At 38.0% G+C, this 23,202-nt stretch overlaps 1 protein-coding gene across 1 annotated transcript in view; it reads left to right on the top strand.

The window, feature by feature from the left end:
• The window catches only part of LRGUK (leucine rich repeats and guanylate kinase domain containing), a 109,075-nt gene that overhangs the window by 18,184 nt on the left and 67,689 nt on the right, over positions 1 to 23,202 (top strand). Inside the window, exons 6-9 of the mRNA XM_052639044.1 lie at positions 11,495 to 11,619; positions 15,949 to 16,092; positions 21,034 to 21,114; positions 22,660 to 22,746. Of these exons, the coding sequence (XP_052495004.1) occupies positions 11,495 to 11,619; positions 15,949 to 16,092; positions 21,034 to 21,114; positions 22,660 to 22,746 (437 nt within the window). The remainder of the gene's footprint in view (positions 1 to 11,494; positions 11,620 to 15,948; positions 16,093 to 21,033; positions 21,115 to 22,659; positions 22,747 to 23,202) is intronic.

A 23,202-nucleotide genomic window follows, 5' to 3' on the forward strand; every position in this document is an offset into this window, starting at 1 on the left:
ACCAGATAAGAAGTTCTGTTTACCCAACCCCCTTCTTCAAATTTACTTAAACTGGTACCCTACTTTATGTAAATCTAGTATCTGAAAATCCAGATATGACCAAAACGAGTGAGTATTTATTTTACAGAAAAATTCACACAAAGCTCCCTTTAACTGGCAGTCTTCTCCAGTGTATTTCAAATGGTGCTTCCATAAAAAATGTTTTAACAGTTATTAAACCAACAACGTTTGATTCATAGCCAACTTTAGCAACGTACCTGTTTCTTGAGCCAGGCTCCTGTGCAAACAGAGCACCTACTTTCAAGTTGACACACTCCAGCTTCTGGACCCTAAGGGGTTGACAGGGGATCTGTGAGTTTAATGAGCTTGAACTTCTTTACACCAGAGACTGATGTTCTCTGGGTGATAAGGGAGCAGTGCCTTCTCTTTCTCGGTAAGTATCTTTCTACCCACCTGGGGATTTTTCGGGGCAGAGTGGAGAATGAATTGATTGCCCTCGGGTGCCTCATTCCAGGGATGTGGCAGCAGCTACTACACACTACACTTGTAATGAGGCGGGGATGTGGGGAGAACAGAAGATACATTTTCTTGAAGACATATTTTGTAGGAAAAACCCTTTTTTCGTATATGATGGAAAGCTTAAAACATAGCATCACTCTCTTTAGAACTTATATGTGAAAATGAGCAATTAGTGGAAATTCAGATGGTGCTCTTGAAACAAGCAAGTGTTCCTGAACATTGCCTAATAAGAAAATGATCAAAATGAAACAAAATGAAGGAAGGATTTGTTTTGATGACAAGCTAAAAGTAGTACACATTAACAGCACCCATTCACAGAACCTTCACTTTATGCTTGACTGTCGTACGTGTATTGCATTTGCAAAGAGATACAGTCTGACAGCCCTGAAGCAGTCTGGCTTGGAGATCTCATCATCTCGGGCCATCTAGAAGAATGCTCCTCAAGGAGTAGCAGCAGCAGCAGCAGCATTGCCTGGAACTTCTTAGAAATGCAGGCTCTTGGAGGCTACCCCAGACCTCAGAAATCAGAATCTGCATTTTTAACAAAACCCCCAGGTGATGTGAGTTGATACTAAAGCTTGAAAAGCACTAGTCTAGAAGTCAGCTGCCCCCTAAGCCCCAAGCAGCCAGAAGAAATTCAGCATCAAGAGCCACTTGTATCCCCAGGGTACCCTGAGTGACACTGTGACGCAGCAGTCTGGAATTCTGTCTCCCAGAAAAATAGTCTTCCATGTGCAGCATGGAATTGTCAGAGAAAACATTTCAATGGTATTTTGGACTGAAGATGCTCTTTAAAACATATCATGAAAGTCTCAATTTCTACTAAATTTATCTTTCCATGTAAAAAGCTAAACTATTATGACTTTGTAAATGTCAGTGGAGGAAGAAATCAGGGTTTTTTTTAAACTTCACTTTAGATGTAACAATGGAGTCTTCTCTCCAAAATATAAAAAGCTTTAATTACTATATCAGAATGGATTGAAATTCAGAACATAGACACAAAATTAGAATGTACCACAGCACTGTTGCTCACCTGGGTTTTTAAAAATGCAAAGACAAGTACCCAGAACAAGCTGCCCTTCATAAACAACTTCTTAGATAGCTTACAGCTTTGAATGAGGGTAGGCTAGTTTTTAAACAGTACTAATGATGCCTCTTTCTTTTGTTCTGTGCAGGCATATCATGTTGTGTGTAATTATGTAATTAGAGTTTTGAAAAGACTAAAAAGCTTTAAGATAAAGAATTTCTAGACAACTTTTTAATGCCAGTACATTTGAAAACTTAGATGAAGTGAATAAATCCCTAGAAACATGTTCTGTACCAAAGCACTGACGTGGAGATAGAAACACTGAGTAGTCCTATAACTATTAAAGTAACTCGTTACAAATTAAAATGAATTAAATATCTTCACACAAAAACCCCACCAGACCCAAACTTTGAAGAACAGACTTTTCAAAAATGAACAAATTCTTTCAAAGATTTAAAACAGAAGGCGTATGCACAGTTCATTCTAATAAGATTACTTTGATACCCAAACCAGACAAGGAAAGATAAGAGAAGGGAAAAAGGCAGGCTTATTTCACTTGTGATATAGACGTAAAAATCCTAAATAAAATATTAGCGCACTGCATCTGACAATATATGAAAAAGATAATATACCATGACCAAGTTATGTTTATCTCATGAATGTAAGGCGAGTTTAACAGTAGCAGATTTTAAAATGTCATTAATAACTTGAACAGATTAAGGGAAATAAATCATGTGAGCAATAGATACAGAAAATTTAATAGAATCTATTTTTCCTTCACAATAAAAACTTAGTAAATTAGTAATAGGAAATTTCCTCGACTTGGTAAGAATGTCAACAAAAATATTTGAAACAAACTTTATCTCAACTGGAGGCATGTTAAAAGCACTCTTTATACTCAAGGATTCAAGGCAAGACAACTACCTTTGCCACTTCTAACCATCATTGTTTTAGAGGTGTTGCTCAGTTCCAAAAGATAAGAGAAAGAAATTAAAGGAAAATATAAAGATGGATACAGAGGAAAAGTTATTTTTATAGATGATGTGATTGTCTACAGAGAATAGGTAAAAGAACTTGCTAAATTACTAGAAATAATAGAGTTTTGAGAGTTCAGCAAGATAGTTGGATATGATTTCAATAAACAGAAATCAGCTGCATTACTGTACACCACAAACAAGCAAGTAGAAAACACAGCCTTTAAAAGAAACACTATTTACAACAATGTATTTCTTATTAAAGATGAGCAAGACCTGTAGAGGGAACATAATAAAACTTCATTGAAGAGTATTAAAGACATAGCTGAAGGGAAATATATTATGTTCCTGGATATGAAGATGGGAGAAGGTATGTAAAAATAATTTTATAGAAAATGAATCAGAAAGACTAATAAACATATGAAGACATGTCAACCTCACTTGTACTCAGGGAAATGCAATTCAAGACCATGAGATACTGTGTCGCAGCCATTCAATTGGCAGAATGTAAGAAATCTAAAAATACCCCATGTTAGAGAACACATAGGTCAAGAGGATCTCTGTTTTTCTTCCTATGGTTGTGAAATTAGTTCAGCCACTTTGGAAAGCAATTTTGTGCAGTCTTGTACGGTTGAACCTCCACATTTTGTGACCTAGCCCTTTCATTCTTATGTCTAGGAAGTTTAGCATACGTGTACCTGGAGGCTTGTGTAAGAATGCTCGTAGCAACATTGCTTATAACAGCAAAAATTGAAATAGCCCAAATACTCCTTGATAAGAGAGAGCATAAATAAATTATGGTATACTGATACAACAGCATTATCATACAGTAGTGAAAATGAGTGAACTCTATTTCCATGTGCCAGTTCAGTTGGCTGTTAATAAAACCAAATATAGTTTAGGTATAAAATCAAAGGGGAAAGGAAAGAATAGGCAATTCAGTCTAGGGGTTATATCAGGAAGTTACAGGAGACATGGCAGCTCAGGGCTGTAAGACACAAAAGAGGCCACTGCCAGGCCTTCTTAAGCCTTAGATTTGGAACCAGGACTTTTCTGCCGTATTCTCTGGGTTAAGGCAGGTCATGGGTGCAGCCTGGATTCAAGAGGAGACACCTGTACAAGAGTATGCATAAGCAGAGGCATGTATCAGATGACCACAGACCTGTGTTTCTAAGAATATTCATCAAAGTTGTAAAAGTAAATAGAAGCAGGCTGAATATGACCAACAATGTACCCATTTTCCATTAAAAATTTTTTTTAATTTGAAAATTAGAAATGAATTTCCTTGAAAATAATTATTTACCAAACTTCAAACTTTAGCTCTATCAGAATTCCCTGGAGGGCTTGTTAAAACACCTATTGCTGGTCCCCATCCTCCAGAGCTTTTGCTTAAGTAAGTCTGGAGTGGTACCTGAGAATTTGCATCACTAACAAGTTCCTGTTGTTCAGTTGCTAAGTTGTGTCCAACACTTAGTGACCCCATGGACAGCAGCCCGCCAGACTCCTGTCCTTCACTAGCTCCCAGAGTTTGCTCAAATTCATACCTGTTCAGTCAGTAATGCTATCTAACCTTTTCATCCTCTGCCAATTGCTAGGTGATGCTGATATTGCTGGTCTGAGGACCACACTTTTGAGATCCACAGCTCTAACCTAATCAGTCCTTCTCTATTATATTTTGAATATCATGTTTTTTTAATCTGATACCATTCTGCTGCTGCTGCTGCTACTTGTCCTTTTTTAAGTGCTTTAGAAATTTAGCTGTTATGTATTTTAAACTTTTTAAATTTGTTCAAGCTTTCCTTAGTGAGCATCTGTATTATCTATTTGAGGGGAAAGAAATGCAACTTTGTTTAAAATAAAATTAAAATAAAAGTATAATTATCAATCTTAGAAGCAGTTATTTAAAATAAAAACAAATCAGTTAATCAAACCAGTAGTGCTGACAATATGATTATAGTAGATTATGTTAATAACTCAATGTTCAGTTCAGTTGCTCAGTCGTGTCCAACTCTTTGCAACCCCATGAATCGCAGCATGCCAGGCCTCCCTGTCCATCACCAACTCCCGGAGTTCACTCAGACTCACGTCCATCGAGTCAGTGATGCCATCCAGCCATCTCATCCTCTGTCGTCCCCTTTTCCTCCTGCCCCCAATCCCTCCCAGCACCAGAGTCTTTTCCAATGAGTCAACTCTTCACATGAGGTGGCCAAAGTACTGGAGTTTCAGCTTTAGCATCATTCCTTCCAAGGCAATCCCAGGGCTGATCTCCTTCAGAATGGACTGGTTGGATCTCCTTGCAGTCCAAGGGACTCTCAAGAGTCTTCTCCAACACCACAGTTCAAAAGCATCAATTCTTCAGCACTCAGCCTTCTTCACAGTCCAACTCTCACATCCATACATGACCACAGGAAAAACCATAGCCTTAACTAGACGGACCTTAGTCAGCAAAGTAATGTCTCTGCTTTTGAATATGCTATCTAGGTTGGTCATAACTTTCCTTCCAAGGAGTAAGCGTCTTTTAATTTCATGGCTGCAGTCACCATCTGCAGTAATTTTGGAGCCCAAGAAAATAAAGTCTGACACTGTTTCCACTGTTTCCCCATCTATTTCCCATGAAGTGAAGGGACCAGATGCCATGATCTTCGTTTTCTGAATGTTGAGCTTTAAGCCAACTTTTTCACTCTCCACTTTCACTTTCATCAAGAGGCTTTTTAGTTCCTCTTCACTTTCTGCCATAAGGGTGGTGTCATCTGCATATCTGAGGTTATTGATATTTCTCCCGGCAATCTTGATTCCAGCTTGTGTTTCTTCCAGTTCAGCGTTTCTCATGATGTACTCTGCATAGAAGTTAAATAAGCAGGGTGACAATATACAGCCTTGACATACTCCTTTTCCTATTTGGAACCAGTCTGTTGTTCCATGTCCAGTTCTAACGGTTGCTTCCTGACCTGCATACAGATTTCTCAAGAGGCAGGTCAGGTGGTCTGGCATTCCCATCTCTTTCAGAATTTTCCACAGTTTATTGTGATCCACACAGTCAAAGGCTTTGGCATAGTCAATAAAGCAGAAATAGATGTTTTTCTGGAACTCTCTTGCTTTTTCGATGATCCAGCAGATGTTGGCAATTTGATCTCTGGTTCCTCTGCCTTTTCTAAAACCAGCTTGAACATCAGGGAGTTCACGGTTCACGTATTGCTTAAGCCTGCCTTGGAGAATTTTGAGCATTACTTTACTAGCATGTGAGATGAGTGCAATTGTGTGGTAGTTTGAGCATTCTTTTGCATTGCCTTTCTTTGGAATTGGAATGAAAACGGACCTTTTCCAGTCCTGTGGCCACTGCTGAGTTTTCCAAATTTGCTGGCATATTGAGTGCAGCGCTTTCACAGCATCATCTTTCAGGATTTGAAATAGCTCTACTGGAATTCCATCACCTCCACTAGCTTTGTTCATAGTGATGCTTTCTAAGGCCCACTTGATTTCACATTCCGGGATGTCTGGCTCTAGGTGAGTGATCACACCATTGTGATTATCTGGGTCATGAAGATCTTTTTTGTACAGTTCTTCTGTGTATTCTTGCCACCTCTTCTTAATATCTTCTGCTTCTGTTAGATCCAGACCATTTCTGTCCTTTATCGAGCCCATCTTTGCATGAAATATTCCCTTGGTATCTCTAATTTTCTTGAAGAGATCTCTAGTCTTTCCCATTCTGTTCTTTTCCTATATTTCTTTGCACTGATCACTGAAGAAGACTTTCTTATCTCTTCTTGCTATTCTTTGGAACTCTGCATTCAGATGCTTATATCTTTCTTTTTCTCATTTGTTTTTCGCCTCTCTTCTTTTCACAGCTATTTGTAAGGCCTCCTCAGACAGCCATTTTGCTTTTTTGCATTTCTTTTCCATGGAGATTGTCTTGATCCCTGTCTCCTGTACAATGTCACGAACCTCATTCCATAGTTCATCAGGCACTCTATCAGATCTAGGCCCTTAAATCTATTTCTCACTTCCAGTGTATAATCATAAGGGATTTGGTTTAGGTCATACCTGAATGGTCTAGCGGTTTTCTCTGCTTTCTTCAATTTAAGTCTGAGTTTGGTGATAAGGAGTTCATGATCTGAGCCACAGTCAGTTTCTGGTCTTGTTTTTGTTGACTGTATAGAGCTTCTCCATCTTCGGCTGCAAAGAATATAATCAATCTGATTTCGGTGTTGACCATCTGATGATGTCCATGTGTAGAGTCTTCTAATGTTAGCTATATGATATTAACTGTTTAGTTTATTATACTCTTTTGTCCTTTGTAGGTGGGCAACTGATAATTGATAAGCACCCCAAAATGGAAGAAGAAAAACTTTACCAAGGATAAGTACATTTGTTTAGGTTTAAGAAAGGATGCAGTTTATTCTTTACCTATATATACTAATTGATTGTTCATTGGAATTTATTCTATGATTATAGAATCATGAAATTTTGAAAAATTGATTCATAGAATTTTTAGATCTAGACAGGACTCTAGGGATCATCTAGTGCTGTTATTTATTTTATTTTTTTCTTTTTTGTCTTTAGTGCTATTATTTTATGAGTGAAGCCCAAGACCCAAGGACATGTCCAAGATTATTTGGTAAATGGTTGAACCAAGACTAGTCTTCTGAATTCCGTTGTTCTTCCCATGTTGCAATTCATTGAATAATTACTACTTTTATCACATAGCCATTTAAAGTGTATGCATGTTTCATTTCTTAAAGAGATTCATTCTCAGAGTGAAGAACATTTTTCACTGGTAAGGTGATATACATCCTTCAGGATTGATTTTGATTAAAGCCATCACTGTGGTTCTTTCCACTAAGAGAATTGTGATGGATTTCCTACTTATTTCTTAGTAACTGTTTTCTATACACCAGGCCCATATTTTATGATTGTAGACAAATGAATAAGAGCAAATACCAGAGTAGCGAATAATTCATGTCAAGCACTGTGAACTGCTGACAGCATCACCAAAATGTAAAAATATATTGCTAGGGCTCTTCCCTAGCTGGAAAGTTATGCTTATGTGCCTTTGGGCTCCTTCACTCAGTCTCCATGAGGATCTAGCATTCCACAGTAAAAGATTTATTCATAGGATCATAAAACTTTAGAATTAGGATGCAGTGTGTTGATTCTTAGTTCTTTGAGTCTCTTTCTCCTAATAGTGGCCTTTTAAAATTGAAATATATCTAAGAGAATTAAGCTAGTAAACTAATTCATTGTAACATTTTAATGACTTAACTGATTATATTTCTTCTTACTGAATAGTCCCAAGACCTATTAAAGAATGTGAAAGAATAATGTTAGGAGGAAGGGCAACTAACATTTCATGAAGGTTGTTAAGAAAATGAGATGGGAGAGAGAAAGTTATTCCTGAACTCAGAGCGTTGGATGGACCAGTCCTGCATACTGACTGTTGTCACTGCTGACAGTCACATATGATGTAACTGTGGAAGTAGTTAGTGGAGACTTACACCACGGTTAAAAGTACTCTACTTAAGAACATGATTGCACTTGATCCTTGAATAATGGTAAGAGTTAGGGACCAAACCCAGAGCAATTGAATATCTTCACAGAACTTTATAGTAACTTCTTTGTTAGCCACAGTTCTGCATCAGTGGATTCAACCAGCCTCCATAGATGATGTATCACTGTCGTATGCATTTAGTGAAAAAGAAAAAACAACTCAAGTATAAGTGGTCCCATAAATTTCAAACCTGTTTTTCAAAGGTCAGGTGTAATTTATAATGCTTGAAATTCCGTGAAATTTAAAGAGGAGTGAAGAGTTGGGAAACAGACAGTTTTGGTGAAATGGAAGTATTTATCAGCAGAAATGTTCAGTCACTTCCTCATCCTTTGCCCCAGTGTAGAAGCCCTGGCCGTGACTGCAGGGGGCATCTGTTTTCCTCCTTCTTCTGGCCCTTGCAGTACTAATTTCATAATATATGACTTTCTCTCTTATTCAAAGCTAGAGAGTAAACTGAATGTAGTCTCTCTTGTCTTAGAAAATCATTATACACACAGTCAACAAGCTTTCCTTTTCAATTTCCATTATCTCTTGACGGTTTCTGGATCTCCATATTCTAGTTTTCTAATTCCTGCCTGCTTCCCATGGGAATCCTTCCTGACTCAGCCACTGACAAGCATTTGTTTTACTCTCCATCATAACTGAATATCTTCATTTCTGCTGAGGCTGAGCTACCAAGACCCTAGTGCTCCTGAAATAGGACTTAAGAGACTATTGCTTCCTGGGCGAGAGTGAAACAGTTGTCCATTTGAAGTTTTCCATGCTTAATTTTTCTTGCCCAGGAGTGCTACTCTAAGGATATTTTAATTCATCTATGGAGTGATTATTTAAACAGCTCAAAGAAAATGGAAGCAGAAAGAAGGATCCTGTTTATGAGCATAAATGTCTGTCTGTAGAGCTAGTCTGGCGGGAAGCTTTGTGAAAGTGGTTTTGAAATGCGTGCTGACAATAAGCAGCATTATGCTTCCACTTAAGGATTGAATCTGGAACCTGTGAGGAAAATCGAGGAATTTCCAGTTCGTTTGGCAGTATTTTCTCATCATTGCTTTTAGTTTCTGAATTAACAGGTGTCTCTGGCCTAGTTCTTTCAGAAGCCATCCTGGCCCAGATCCTCGTTCGTGTGCTATTGGCCAGGAGGCAGAGGATATGATTCCTTAGCTTCATCTGCTTGTAATTTAGTAACAATAACATCATGCCTTGTAAGTGTGAGGTACTTGGTAGTTGGTACAACTCATTCACACATTTTCCTCATGATCTAACTTTTGGGCTTCATGGCAACCTGGTGTTATCTTCATTGTACAGATGGAAAGTCTGAGCAGAGAGAAATTATGTCACACAACTAGTGAGTAATAGAGTTAGGATAACTACAGATAATTATGAAGCAAAATGTGTGTTTTTGTGATACTTACGGTCTATTCCTTTCTCTTCAAAGCATTCGTTGGTTCTGAGATTGATCTCCATAGGTGGGGTACTCAAAGTTGACCAGAAAAGGCTTTGAGGAAGAAACAGTTTGTCTAGAGTGAATACCAAGAATAGGAATTGCCCCGATATTTACAGTTATAATAAACACTGCCAGACTGCCTCCAGAGAGGCTGTACCATAATGAACCCTCTCACTCAGTGCTATGAAAGAATCTATTCTTCAAAACTTTAAAAATGTTTACCAAACTGAGAGGCAAAGAATAACATCTTAATTTACTTTCTCCTGACTACAGGTGAACCAGAGTGTCCTTTCATGTTTTTATGGTGGTGGTGGTGCTGTAGTTGCTAAGTTGTGTCTGACTCTTGTGACCACATGGACTGTAGCCCTCTATCCATAGGATTTCCCAGGCGAAAATACTGGAGTGGCTTACCATTTTCTTCTCCCTGTTATGTTAGCCACTTGGATTTGCTCTTCTGAGAATTTCTTGATTATCTTCTTTCCCCATTTTCTACTGGGCTATAGTCATCTTTATATTTTCTAGATGCTTAATTCTTTGTCTACTCTGTATGTTGTGAATATATGGTCTCCAGATCTGTCACTCGTACTTATTTATGTAATTAAAAAGTAATAGAAGTAGAGAAATGAGGCTATTCATCAAAAAGAAATGCTTAATATGCCAGTCTAAAGCAAATGTTAAAAAAACAGAAAGAGAAAACTTAAAAAGTGGAATTTTGAATTAAATCCTGAAGAATGGGCAGATTTTAGAAATAATTAGGAAAGCAGTATTAAAAAAAAAAAAGAAAGTCAAATGTAAATTCCTGAACTATTAAGAAGATGGACCTGGCAGAATTGGAGAATTCTCACTGGATTATAATGGGGATGAAATTCAATAAATAGGTTTTGCTTAAAGTAAACGGCCTTAAATGCCAGAGTGAAGATTTTGGAATTCATCCTGTAAGAGTTTGTTAATTGAAGCATGATATCCAATCAATATTTTGAAAAAAATTTAACCTGACTATAGGGTGTAAGATGACTTAAAGACAAGAAGAAATGTAAGAGGTATGCACTGGTACCAAAGCTGAATTAAGGTGGGGATGAAAAACAATGGCATATTTAAAGAGATGTTTTAAAGCAAAAAATGCCAGGTCTTGGTGAAGACTGGAAGCCCTGAAAATGACAATTGGCTGAGAAAATGGTGATGCCTTAGGCTACTTGGGAAGGAAAACTGAGCTTTGGTGGATAATTACATTAAGTCCTGGAAATTTGCCCAAAAGCTGTTCATCTCCAAATTTTCTCAGTTGACATCTCAGATGACCCATTTTCTACAGATGACATCTCCCAGGCTGTTTTCCTGGTTATGGGGATGATAAAGCACGTGTGCTTCCCCAGGACAACCCTGGATTCAGAACTTCTGCCTGTAGGAAAGTACAAGAGTTTCCCATGAAGACCATTAAGGGAGCAAAGGAAAAATGCTGCCAAAGAGGCAGCTTTGAACCACCCTGGTGGTTTCACTCTGGCGAGTAATTATTTTTTCCTCACCAATTAAATGAGTCACATATGAATACAGATGCAACTGAGTGCACTCAAAAGCTGTTCCTTTAAAAAAAAAAAAAGTAGTGCTAGTACTAACTTCTTTCTTTTCTTTTCTTTTTTTAAAAATTTTTATTGGCGTATAGTTGATTTACAATGTGTTAGTTTCAGGTGTACAGCAAAGTGAATCAGGTATGTTGCTAAGTCGATATATGTAAAGTATACGTATACATACACACACACACATATACATACACACACACACATATACATCCACTCTTTTTCAGATGTTTTCCCTATGTAAGTATTAGCTTACATATAAAAAATACTTTAGGATTTGGCATGCTTTGTATTGGGCATGTAGTACTTTTTATTTATGCTGTTGTCTGATTTTTCTAATGATGATTTGACACTGATTCATTGTTTCTTCAAAATGTTTCCAGTAACATTTTCCTTAAACATAGTCGTGGTGTACAGGCAATGAGATAACTGAAATCAGTGGACTAGAGCTGTGTAGCAGTCTTAACTACCTTAGTTTGGCCAACAACAAGATCACAACCATTAATGGCTTAGGCATGTTACCAATCAAAATACTTTGTCTGGTAAGTCTACCAAAAGTATTATTCTTTATAGAAGTACTAATTAATGTCTTAGTGACAATATGAATGATAGCCAGGATTTTTCAGTTTTATAAAGAGCTAGTTTCTTTGTGAAATGTCATGATCTTCCATTTTGTTTGCTCCTTTTCATATCTGGTTTGTTTATGTGTGTTTGATGAATATTTCATGCTTAAGATAAAATGATTTTCTAACTTGGTATACAAATTCCATTTTTTAAAAGACTGACTTTACCACTGAGAAAGAAAGGCATACTTTTAGCACCTGTTAAGAATATATTTATAATGTCTTATTAATGCAATAATAGTTAAACATATTTAAGCATAATGTTTGGACTTCCCTGGTGGCTCAGCAGAAAAGAATCCACCTGCCAATGCAAGAGACACAGGTTTGATCCCTGGGTCGGAAAGATCCCCTGGAGAAGGAAATGGCACTCACTCCAGTATTCTTGCCTGGGAAATGCCATGAACAGAGGAACTTGGCAGGCTATTGTCCATGGGGTTGCAGAGTCGGAGACGATTTAGTGACTAAACAACATGAAGAAGGGTAATATTTATTGCAGTTAAAGCGTCATTGCACAAAAAATAAAAAACCTTCATTACTTTCAAATGAACCACTGGGCACTGAATTTTGGCAATCCTTTTATATCACTATATGCTAGTCTCCCATTCTAGAAAACCAGAATTATGAATAAATTTATTCATAATTTATTATGAATGAATAAGTAAATAAAGTTCATTTATTCTCTCTCGCTGAGAATAAATGAACAATTTCCTTCAGAAAGTTAATATTTTAAATTTTTTCCCCATGAAGAGCACTATCCTTAAGCTATATGACATGCTCTGTGACTGTGACTGAATGAAAACATAGACAACTCACTTAAAAATCAGCAGGATCATATTAGTTCCAACCATATATACAGTATTTTTGAAGTAATAGTCTAGCTCACTAGTTTGGGGGCTGATAAAGTAGTTTGTGGATGATCTAGGAGTCTTTCTTCTTCCTTCCTACCTTTAGATGGCTTTTCTGTTCTTCATTTTATCTGTCACAGGATAGGCAAGGATTTTAAGCCATGAGACATAATTTATTAATTTCTTATGTTAACTATCCCACAGAAGATTGTTGAACTGTTGTTTAGGATGGCATCTTGGGTTATCTGCAGATTTTTTTACAGATATGATGCATTATTTCTGTCTTGTTTAACCACAGACAGCTGGTGGTTGGTTATGTGTTAATTTTTCTTTCCCCAAGCTTGAAGCCTGAAGTGCTTTTTCAAGACTCTTCACTCCTTACGGTGAATTAGATGAGGGCAAACTACTGACTGCCAGTAGAGACGTGGTAAAGTTTAATTATTCCCCTGAAGTTTCATATTTTCTGTCCACTAAGGCACAGTGGCAAAGCTGTAAATGAAAATGACTTCAGCAAGTCAAATTGCAAACTTAAAAATTATAAAAGAAAGTCACATTTTAAAATTATGATAATTTGAAGGATTCTTGGCAGTATGTTCTATTCAATTTGCAGCTTGTTGCAACTTTATGCTTTTCTTTATGTATCTTTTTACATTGCATTCCTCTTCACTTTAAGTAGAGCATGGTATATGGAAAGAGATATACAGCTGCACATAGGGAATGAGAATTCAGCTCGTTATTAAGAATAACAACACATAGCACTTTTATCGTAAGACCTTGTTTCAATAACTGAATAAGTAAACTGTGTTGACAGTTTCATCTCAAGCAGCTTTTAGAAAAAGCATAAAAAACCTTACTTTTCCTACAAGTAGATTAGACGGATTGTTCCCCATTCCCTTTCCCATCATCCAAGATTAACTAGAAAATACAGAATTTTCCATCATTCATTTTCTTTAAAATATTTGAGAATGGTAAAGTTTTCTTTTCCATATATTAATAAAATACATAAAATGAGACTCATTTGTTTCAATAGTTTTTCATGCTTTTTAAAAGAATTGTGGTATCAGTAAAACAATTGTACTGCTGAAAGTAATTCACTTTATTGAGATAAATTCAGAGGAAAAAAAAGAGCCATTCACTATACAAACCAATTGTTAATTCCCTACTTTTACAATAAATATTAAGGGAAAATGTGGTTCACTCATGGTCTGTTCTGCCAGTCACCTCCTTTAGCAAGTAAGGACAATCCATTCCAAACTTCAAAAAATCATTGTGTCTCAGTAAACGTCATTTGTTTTTCTTTTCCCCCTCCCAGCTTGGGAGATTGAGACTATTTCTCATTTCATTTATTTAATAAACTAGTTTCTAACGGCTCCCTTTTCCCTGCTCAACATGATGAAAAGTGCAAGAACTGTTCTTGCAGAAACTCGCCATGTGCTTTGAGGAGAGACGCATCAGTTTTTCATCACTGGATAAAAGATTTGACTAGATGACTTTCAACTCAAATTCTGATTTGACATATTTCTCAAGTTCTGCTTTCTCCTATGACCATAGACTATCCAATTAAACATTTCTGTGCCTTACTCTGCTCTTGGGCATCTACCACTTTGAAAGCCATCAGAGATACACTAAAAAAGAATTACAGTTTATCTTCCACATCGATGGCACATCAGAAGTCTTTAGGAAGAAGTATATTATGTATGTAAATTTGATATGTGGGTGTATTTTAAATAGGATATTGAGGCCCTATTTCAATAAGTTAAATTAATATGGATATTATGTTCAGTATAGTTTTTTCCTTTCCTTTTTCTATTACTGTTTCTAGAACTTTTTTGAACAGTAGGAAATTTGACTTAGGCAAATGGGGTCATTAGTATTCTTCCTTCTCATTATGGAATTTTTCAGACATATATAAAAATAAAGGGAATAGTTTAATGAATCCCCATGTACTATCATCTAGCTTTATAGATTATCAACATTTTATTAATATATTTTAAAGAACCATAAAATTATATTAATGAATATAAATCTTGCTCATTATTAAAGTGAAATCTTATGAAAAATTGGGTGAAAATGTGCTCTTACTATTAAATGTATCAGGAAACATGTACCAGGAAAAATATTATAGATGGTAGAGAATACTAAAATTTTTTAGTTATAAGGTGCTCAGTAAAAGTTTTAAAAGTTTAAGGATGGGTATAACATGGCATTAGTAGAAACCTCAAAATTAGTCTTTATTGTGATTCTCAACTCAGAGTTTAGCTTTACTGGGACATATTCTTATACTTCAAAGACTAATGAGCCCAAGGAATTTTGCGTGTGTTGGGAAATGTACGAGAAAATGCAAATTGTTGTTACCACCATAATTTGTGTTATGGGTTCATGGGGGTTGGAAAAGAGAACACCATTTAAGTCTTATATCTTTCTCTGTTTCATGGTGTTGTCTAAGAAGATGTTTATGTGTGAATTATTTAAGAACTTAGTTTGTGTGTGTATTGTTCTAGAGCATGCCACCCCAAAATGTAGTGGTGTTGAGAAATTCTATTAGTTAACCATTTTGTTATTTTGCAGTTCTGTAATCTGAGCTGGGCTCAGCTGGGTGGTTCTGCTGGTCTTGCTGTGTACAGCTAGCAGATTGACTGGGGGCTGGGCTCAGCTGAGATGCTGCGATAGCTGAGTTTCTTCTCTCTCTCTAGTCTCAGGGCTCCTCTCTGTTTAACACCTCCGCAGATTCTTTCTAGAGGAGCTAGAGTTCTTACATGGCAGCTCAGGGCTCCAAGACACAAAAGGAGCCAACGCCACGCCTTCTTAAGTCTTAGAATTTGTAGCTAGGACACTTGGGCCATATTCTTTGGGTTAAGGCAGATCATAGGTGCAGCCTGGATTCAAGAGGAGAGAAAGGTACCAAGAACATGAATAAGCAGAAGCATATATCAGACTACAACAAACCTTGTGATATGAAGTGATTATATTCAGAATATTTCTGAAGACAGAGTATATGTGGGAGTTGTAGTATTCAAGTGGTTTGTTAAAATGGCCATGAAAGAATTGTTGTTAAATTTATATTTCTAAAGAGGAGCATGGAGTCATGCTGCCATTAGGCTTGAGGTTAGCAATGTCCAAATTTTATACTGCCTAGCTTTTATCGTTCCTATTGAACAATGTTCCTATGAACATTCATCTGCTTATCTGTAGCAAAAAATATTATGTTCTGAGTCTTCCAGCTGAAATACCATGATTTCTTTTTATGATGTATGTATATGTGTTTAGGGAGGTGAATGATGGGAATGGAGGGAGACAAGAATGTCTTACTGATTTTAAGTGGTTTGAGGCAGTGTACGCAGAATGAAAACTTGTCACTGCAGTTTTCTCTTTAGGACATTAAGTGTATTTTTATCAATTTTAGAGCAATAACCAGATTGAGAAGATCACAGGTTTGGATGACCTAAGAGTCCTTCAGATCCTCGATTTGAGCCAGAATCAGATCAGTAGCCTCCAAGGCTTAGAGGGTCATGATTTCTTGGAAGTGATCAACCTCGAGGATAATAAGGTAATGTCATACTTTACGTGTCTTGGTTTTAGTGTCTACATAAGAGGACATATTAGGACCCATTATTAATGTCTCAAGTGCTATCACATTCAATGCCAGCTCAGAAATATTCTAGAAAGCCTCCTGGAGCAATAGATGAAGGACTTTTTTTTTTTTTTTTTTAAATATAAATAGTGATTCTTAGCATCTAAACATTCCTGGTTTCATTATTTTGAAGGTTTAAACTGGAACTAAGTGCACATGACTTTGTGAAATAGATATGTTCATGTGAAATTTGGGGTAGAAAGATTGCATTAGGAATGTCTGACACGTCAGAGCAGGGAAACTGGAGCCAAGAGAATAGCCTCAGGCTGGTGTTGCCTCCATTTAATGAGAAGAGACACAGGAAGTGAATTGTCAGAACTTCCCTGGTGGCTCAGACGGTAAAGCGTCTGCCTGCAATGTGGGAGACCTGGGTTGTAAAGCGTCTGCCTGCAATGCGGGAGACCTGGGTTCAATCCCTGGGTCAGGAAGATCCCCTGGAGAAAAAAGTGGCAACCCACTCCAGTACTCTTGCCGGGAAAATCCCATGGATGGAGGAGCCTGGTAGGCTACAGTCCATGGGGTCGCAAAGGGTTGGATATGACTGAGCAACTTCACTTTTTTTATTTGTAACAATAGCCTGTGTTTGCAGCTTGAATAAATTTGGAGACTGGACTTATTTAGTTTTCATTCTGGCTTAATGCACACATTACTTCACAAAGTATATCAATTGGCTTTTACTCTGAATTAATTTTATTTTTAATAAAGCATGTGTGCTCCTAATAATGATATATTCAGTTGGTACCTGTAGCTCACTTCTTGTGCAAGAAAATCTACATTGTGATTTAATTCATCTTGAGTACTTTGTTGTATTTTTGGGAAAGATCTCACAAGTAAGTTGATTATTTACTTCTTGAAAATGAAAAGTCTGCCTGACCCTAAAAGAGACATAGAGACTATCTGGGGTAAGATGCATTTCTGAGGAGACATTTCTCTGTTCAGCTGTGACGGTGCTCATTAGCTAGATCTAATGACTCTTTCTCCAGTGAGCTTCCATTCAGTTCAGTTCAGTTCAGTCGCTCAGTCGTGTCCGACTCCTTGCGACCCCATGAATCGCAGCACGCCAGGCCTCCCTGTCCATCACCAACTCCCGGAGTTCACTCAGACTCGTGTCCATTGAGTCAGTGATGCCATCCAGCCATCTCATCCGGGTTGTCCCCTTCTCCTCCTGCCCCTAATCCCTCCCAGCATCAAAGTCTTTTCCAGTGAGTCAACTCTTTGCATGAGGTGGCCAAAGTACTGGAGTTTCAGCTTTAGCATCATTCCTTCCAAAGAAATAAAAAAAAGACAGTCTTAAGGACTGGCAAGAGTGGATTTTTAATAAAAGGAAAAACTGTTCCTCCTCATTTTTATGTGACTTGCATATTAAATTGTCAATTTCTAGGGTTAATTCGTTTGTTCACTGTCCCATATGTCATAAGAAGTCAAAGACTTCATAAAGTCATTAGACTTAAGATGTCATAAGACCTAAGAAGTCATAAGACCAGGTTCCAAATCTCTTCATATGGTTTTGTGGTTGTTGTTGTTCAGTCACTCAGTCGTGTCCGACTTTGCGGCCCCGTGGACTGCAGAACGCCAGACTTCCCTGCCCTTAACCATCTCCGGCAGCTTGCTCAAACTCATGTCCATCGAGTCAGTGACGCACCCCAACCATCTCATCCTGTCATCCTCTTCTCCTCCTGCCTTCAATCTTTCCCAGCATCAGGGTCTTTTCCAGTGAGTGAGTTCTTCGCATCAGGTGGCCAAGGTATTGGAGCTTCAGCTTCAGAATCAGTCCTTCCAGTGAACACTCAGGACTGATCTCCTTTAGGATGGACTGGTTGGATCTCCTTGCAGTCCAAGGGACTCCCGAGAGTCTTCTCCAACACCGCAATTCAAATGTATCTCTTCAGTGCTCAGCTTTCTTTATACTCCCAACTCTCACATACATACATGACTACTGGAAAAACCATAGCCTTGACTAGACAGACCTTTGTTGGCAAAGTAATGTCTCTGCTTTTTTAATATGCTGTCTAGTTTAGTCATAGCTTTTCTTGCAAGGAGCAAGTGTCTTTTAATTTCATGGCTGCAGTCACCATCTGCAGTGATTTTTGAGCTCTCCAAAATAAAGTCTGTCAATATTTCCATTGTTTCCCCATCTATTTGCCATGAAGTGATGGGACCAGATGCCATGATCTTAGTTGTTTGAATGTTGAGCTTTAAGCCAGCTTTTTCACTCTCCTCTTTCATCTTCACCTAGAGGTTCTTTAGCTCCTCTTCGCTTTCTGCCATAAGGGTGATGTCATCTGCCTATCTGAGGTTATTAATATTTCTCCTGGCAGTCTTGATTCTAGCTTGTGCTTCATCCATCCTGGCATTTCGCATGCCATACTCTCCATATAAGTTAAATAATCAGGGTGACAATATACAGCCTTGATGTACTCCTTTCCCAATTTTGAACCATTACATGGTTCCATGTCTGGTTCTAACTATTGCTTCTTGATCTACATACTGGTTTCTCAGGAGGCAGGTAAGGTGGTCTGGTATTCCCATCTCTTTAAGAATTTTCCACAGTTTGTTGTGATCTGCACAGCCGAAGAATTGTTGATTTCAATCCATGTTGTTGGAGAAGATTCTTGAGAGTCTTCTCAAGAGTTATGTATAAGTCATAAATGTATAGTTTAGCAAAGAGTTTTCAGGTGAAGTCATGTAACATTGACATCAAGAAATATGTCATACAACTTGCCATTTTTATCTTTTCTTAAAACAGTGACCTCATTGATAAAATGATAGAGCTATGTGCAGTAAGAAGGCTTCCCCAGTCACAAATAACCACAATAACCAGCAGAAGCAGTGATGGGGACGGGGACTGGGGAACTGAATGCTAGACAGGATGAGTGATGGGGAGAGCCACGTAGCCCATGCATACCTTTTTTGCATTTTCTCTGTTTCTACATACTATTTTATTCCTGCCTTAAATATGGATGAGATGAGGAACATCTCTCTACCTCACTGTTCTCTATCCAGAGGGGAGAAAAGAAAATGTGGCTGTGAGTTTAGATTTATTGAAGGAACAGTAATTCCCTTGTTCTGTGTGAATTTATGGAATTCTTATTGAAAGGCTAGATATTCACAAGAGCAATTTTTTAAATGTCTCTGCTTTTGAATATGCTATCTAGGTTGGTCATAACTTTTCTTCCAAGGAGTAAGCGTCTTTTAATTTCATGGCTGCAGTCACCATCTGCAGTGATTTTGGAGCCCCAAAAAATAAAGTCTGATACTGTTTCTACTGTTTCCCCATCTATTTGCCATGAAGTGATGGGACCAGATGCCATGATCTTCGTTTTCTGGATGTTGAGATTTAAGCCAACTTTTTCACTCTCCTCTTTCACTTTCATCAAGAGGCTTTTTAGCTCCTCTTCACTTTCTGCCTTAAGGGTGGTGTCATCTGCATATCTGAGGTTATTGATATTTCTCCCGGCAATCTTGATTCCAGCTTGTGTTTCTTCCAGTGCAGCGTTTCTCATGATGTACTCTGCATAGAAGTTAAATAAGCAGGGTGACAATATACAGCCTTGACGTACTCCTTTTCCTATTTGGAACCAGTCTGTTGTTCCATGTCCAGTTCTAACTGTTGCTTCCTGACCTGCATACAGATTTCTCAAGAGGCAGGTCAGGTGGTCTGGTATTCCCATCTCTTTCAGAATTTTCCACAGTTTATTGTGATCCACACAGTCAAAGGCTTTGGCATAGTCAATAAAGCAGAAATAGATGTTTTTCTGGAACTCTCTTGCTTTTTCCATGATCCAGCGAATGTTGGCAATTTGATCTCTGGTTCCTCTGCCTTTTCTAAAACCAGCTTGAACATCAGGGAGTTCACGGTTCAGGTATTGCTAAAGCCTGGCTTGGAGAATTTTGAGCATTACTTTACTAGCATGTGAGATGAGTGCAGTTGTGCGGTAGTTTGAGCATTCTTTTGCATTGCCTTTCTTTGGAATTGGAATGAAAACGGACCTTTTCCAGTCCTGTGGCCACTGCTGAGTTTTCCAAATTTGCTGGCATATTGAGTGCAGCACTTTCACAGCATCATCTTTCAGGATTTGAAACAGCCCAAATGGAATTCCATCACCTCCACTAGCTTTGTTCATAGTGATGCTTTCTAAGGCCCACTTGACTTCATATTCCAGGATGTCTGGCTCTAGATGAGTGATCACATCATCATGATTATCTGGGTTGTGAAGATCTTTTTTGTACAGTTCTTCCATGTATTCATGCCACCTCTTCTAAGGTCCGTCTAGTCAAGGCTATGGTTTTTCCAGTAGTCATGTATGGATGTGAGAGTTGGACTATGAAGAAGGCTGAGTGCCGAAGAATTGATGCTTTTGAACTGTGGTGTTGGAGAAGACTCTTGAGAGTCCCTTGGACTGCAAGGAGATCCAACCAGTCCATTCTGCAGGAGGTCAACCCTGGGATTTCTTTGGAGGGACTGATGCTAAAGCTGAAACTCCAGTACTTTGGCCACCTGATGCGCAGATTTGACTCATTGGAAAAGACTCTGGTGCTGGGAGGGATTGGGGGCAGGAGGAGAAGGGGACGACTGAGGATGAGATGGCTGGATGGTATCACAGACTCGATGGACCTGAGTCTGAGTGAGCTCCGGGAGATGGTGATGGACAGGGAGGCCTGGCGTGCTGCCATTCATAGGGTCGCAAAGAGTCAGACACGACTGAGCGACTGAACTGAACTGAATTTTTGAAATAAGTTGAGTTTAAAGGATCCAAAGTAGCTCCTCTTATATTATGTTCTCTGTTGTCTTGGTACATTTAGCCTGTTGATAATATTTTCTCTGCGTGTGTGTGTGTTTGTTTTTCGGTTAAACAGATTGCTGAGCTGGGTGAAATAGAATACATTGAAAACCTACCTCTCCTTCGAGTTCTCAATCTTCTGAGAAATCCAATTCGGGTAAGACGTCCTTTGTTTTGGGGGTGGGAGGTAGGGATAAGAACATTCTTGGAATTCTTCTTTATGAAATACTTTTGATAGAACATGAAGAATGTGAATACAGTGTGTTTATCACCACTCTCTATTAGAAGGGTAAGCAAAGTCACACCCGTGCTCCACCATCAGTGCAGGTAAAGCCTGAAATTGAATATTAGTTGTCTACTCTGTATGACCATTTGTGACTCATCCACGTGGTAATAAATATTATCAAGAGGGAGCTATTGAGATTATAGAGCAATGTCTTTTTAGTGCAAGAATGCCTGAGGTGTAGATGGAATGTGGCTCCTATTTTATATCAGGGAGAAGTCTAAGATTAGACACCTAAAGAAATTATCCTGGGGATTGCTGTAAAACTGGCATTGTAAAATGATTATAGGAAAAAATCATATACTTCCTAGTGATTCTTCACCTTTGGATATCAAATATGCAGACTTTTTCTTTTTTCTGGATGCTCTCTTTTTTGTCGCCAATGATAGATCCTTTCTGCTCAACTCTGTTTCCCTTCCTTTTTGTGCAAATGTCATTCATTGCCCTTTGAATCTATATCCTTCGCTCACTTGGCCGTAGATTCTTCAATTTGTATGTATCTCTGAGTACCTTTCTTTGTGTGTGTATGACTTGAGAAACATAACTAGGCAGGCAAAAAATCAAAATGAAAAATGAAAAGTACAGTCTGAGAGTAAAAACAGTGCTTGGTATGGGAATAGTGGCAGACAATGTAAAAGCATCCCTGGGTTTAAAGTGGCCATCCCTCCCAGTTCCAAACTCATAAAGAGCACAGACCCTTTCACACATGTTACCTCATTTATTTATAAACCCCTCCCACATATGCACTTTGAAGTGCACAAAAGATGCCATTGTATATTCCTTTCGTGTGTATTCTCATCTACAAAATGCATCACCCACTTAATATCTTTGTCTTCAAAGAGACATAGCTTCTTGATACAACGTAACTAATTATGTTTCTAAAAAGCAGATAATCCTAACACAGCAGATGATAGAGTATTAAGGGAATTGTTCTATAAATGAATATCATTTTATTATTGTAAAACAAATTCATAATTAATGATACAAAATTAATATAAAACAACACAAAGAAATAATGAGGAATTAATAATAAGGACTGCTACTATTATAATAATGAAACTCTTTTAAGTTAGATGATAGGGTTTCAGTCACTGGTCATGGAACATTAGATGAAATACACCTCCCTGAGCCTTAGGTGTTTTTCTCTTTAGAGATGAAGATAATCAGGTTTGTCCTGCTTATCTCACAGGGAGATCGACAAGATCACACATTTGAAAAGCTTTGTAAGTTACAAGGCAGAGCCTGCATTTGAGTTGTTAATATAAGGGGACTGCAGTTGTGAAAATGTAAAGGCCTAGTGTGTGTGTGTGAATGACTGCATTCGTGGGTAAAAGGCCTTGCTCATGAAAGCAGACTGCTACTGCTTATTAATTTGGGGAAAGGAAGGCAACAAAATAACCCTCTTGATATTTTAAACAGGAAAAACCTGACTATTGGTCCTTCGTCATTTTTATGCTACTTCGATTAACAGAATTGGATCAGAAGAAGATTAAAGTGGACGAAAAGGTATATAGTCATATTTCACATGTTTATGAGTTGATAGGTTCGAAAGCTCATGCCATCTGCTGCAGGACCATTGCAATCCAGAAATGAGCATATAACAGTATGTTCATTCATTATTTATTTAAGGAGCATTTCTTTGTCCTAGAGTCTAGTTGTTTGACCCTCTGCAGAGCTGAGCGTCAACACAAAGGCAGTGAAAGGCCTGCTTTTGGTACAGTAAGGAGACTGGCCGTGGGAGACTGAAGCAGCCTGCATGTACCTAGGCTGGCAGCTGTAAGGCTGACTGCAAGTTTGGAAAATTATCATATATGGGGGGTGTGTGATTCTGTGTTCCTCTAGATCTTCACTTAATAATGAAATGCATTACAATGTCATTCTACCACATCACTGTAAAGGACTCAGATCGCTACTCTGGTGTTTTAAGTCCTTTATTCTCCTCTTTAAGATAATGATTCTTTT

This window comes from Budorcas taxicolor, chromosome 4, assembly GCF_023091745.1.
Source record: "Budorcas taxicolor isolate Tak-1 chromosome 4, Takin1.1, whole genome shotgun sequence".
NCBI lineage: Eukaryota > Metazoa > Chordata > Mammalia > Artiodactyla > Bovidae > Budorcas > Budorcas taxicolor.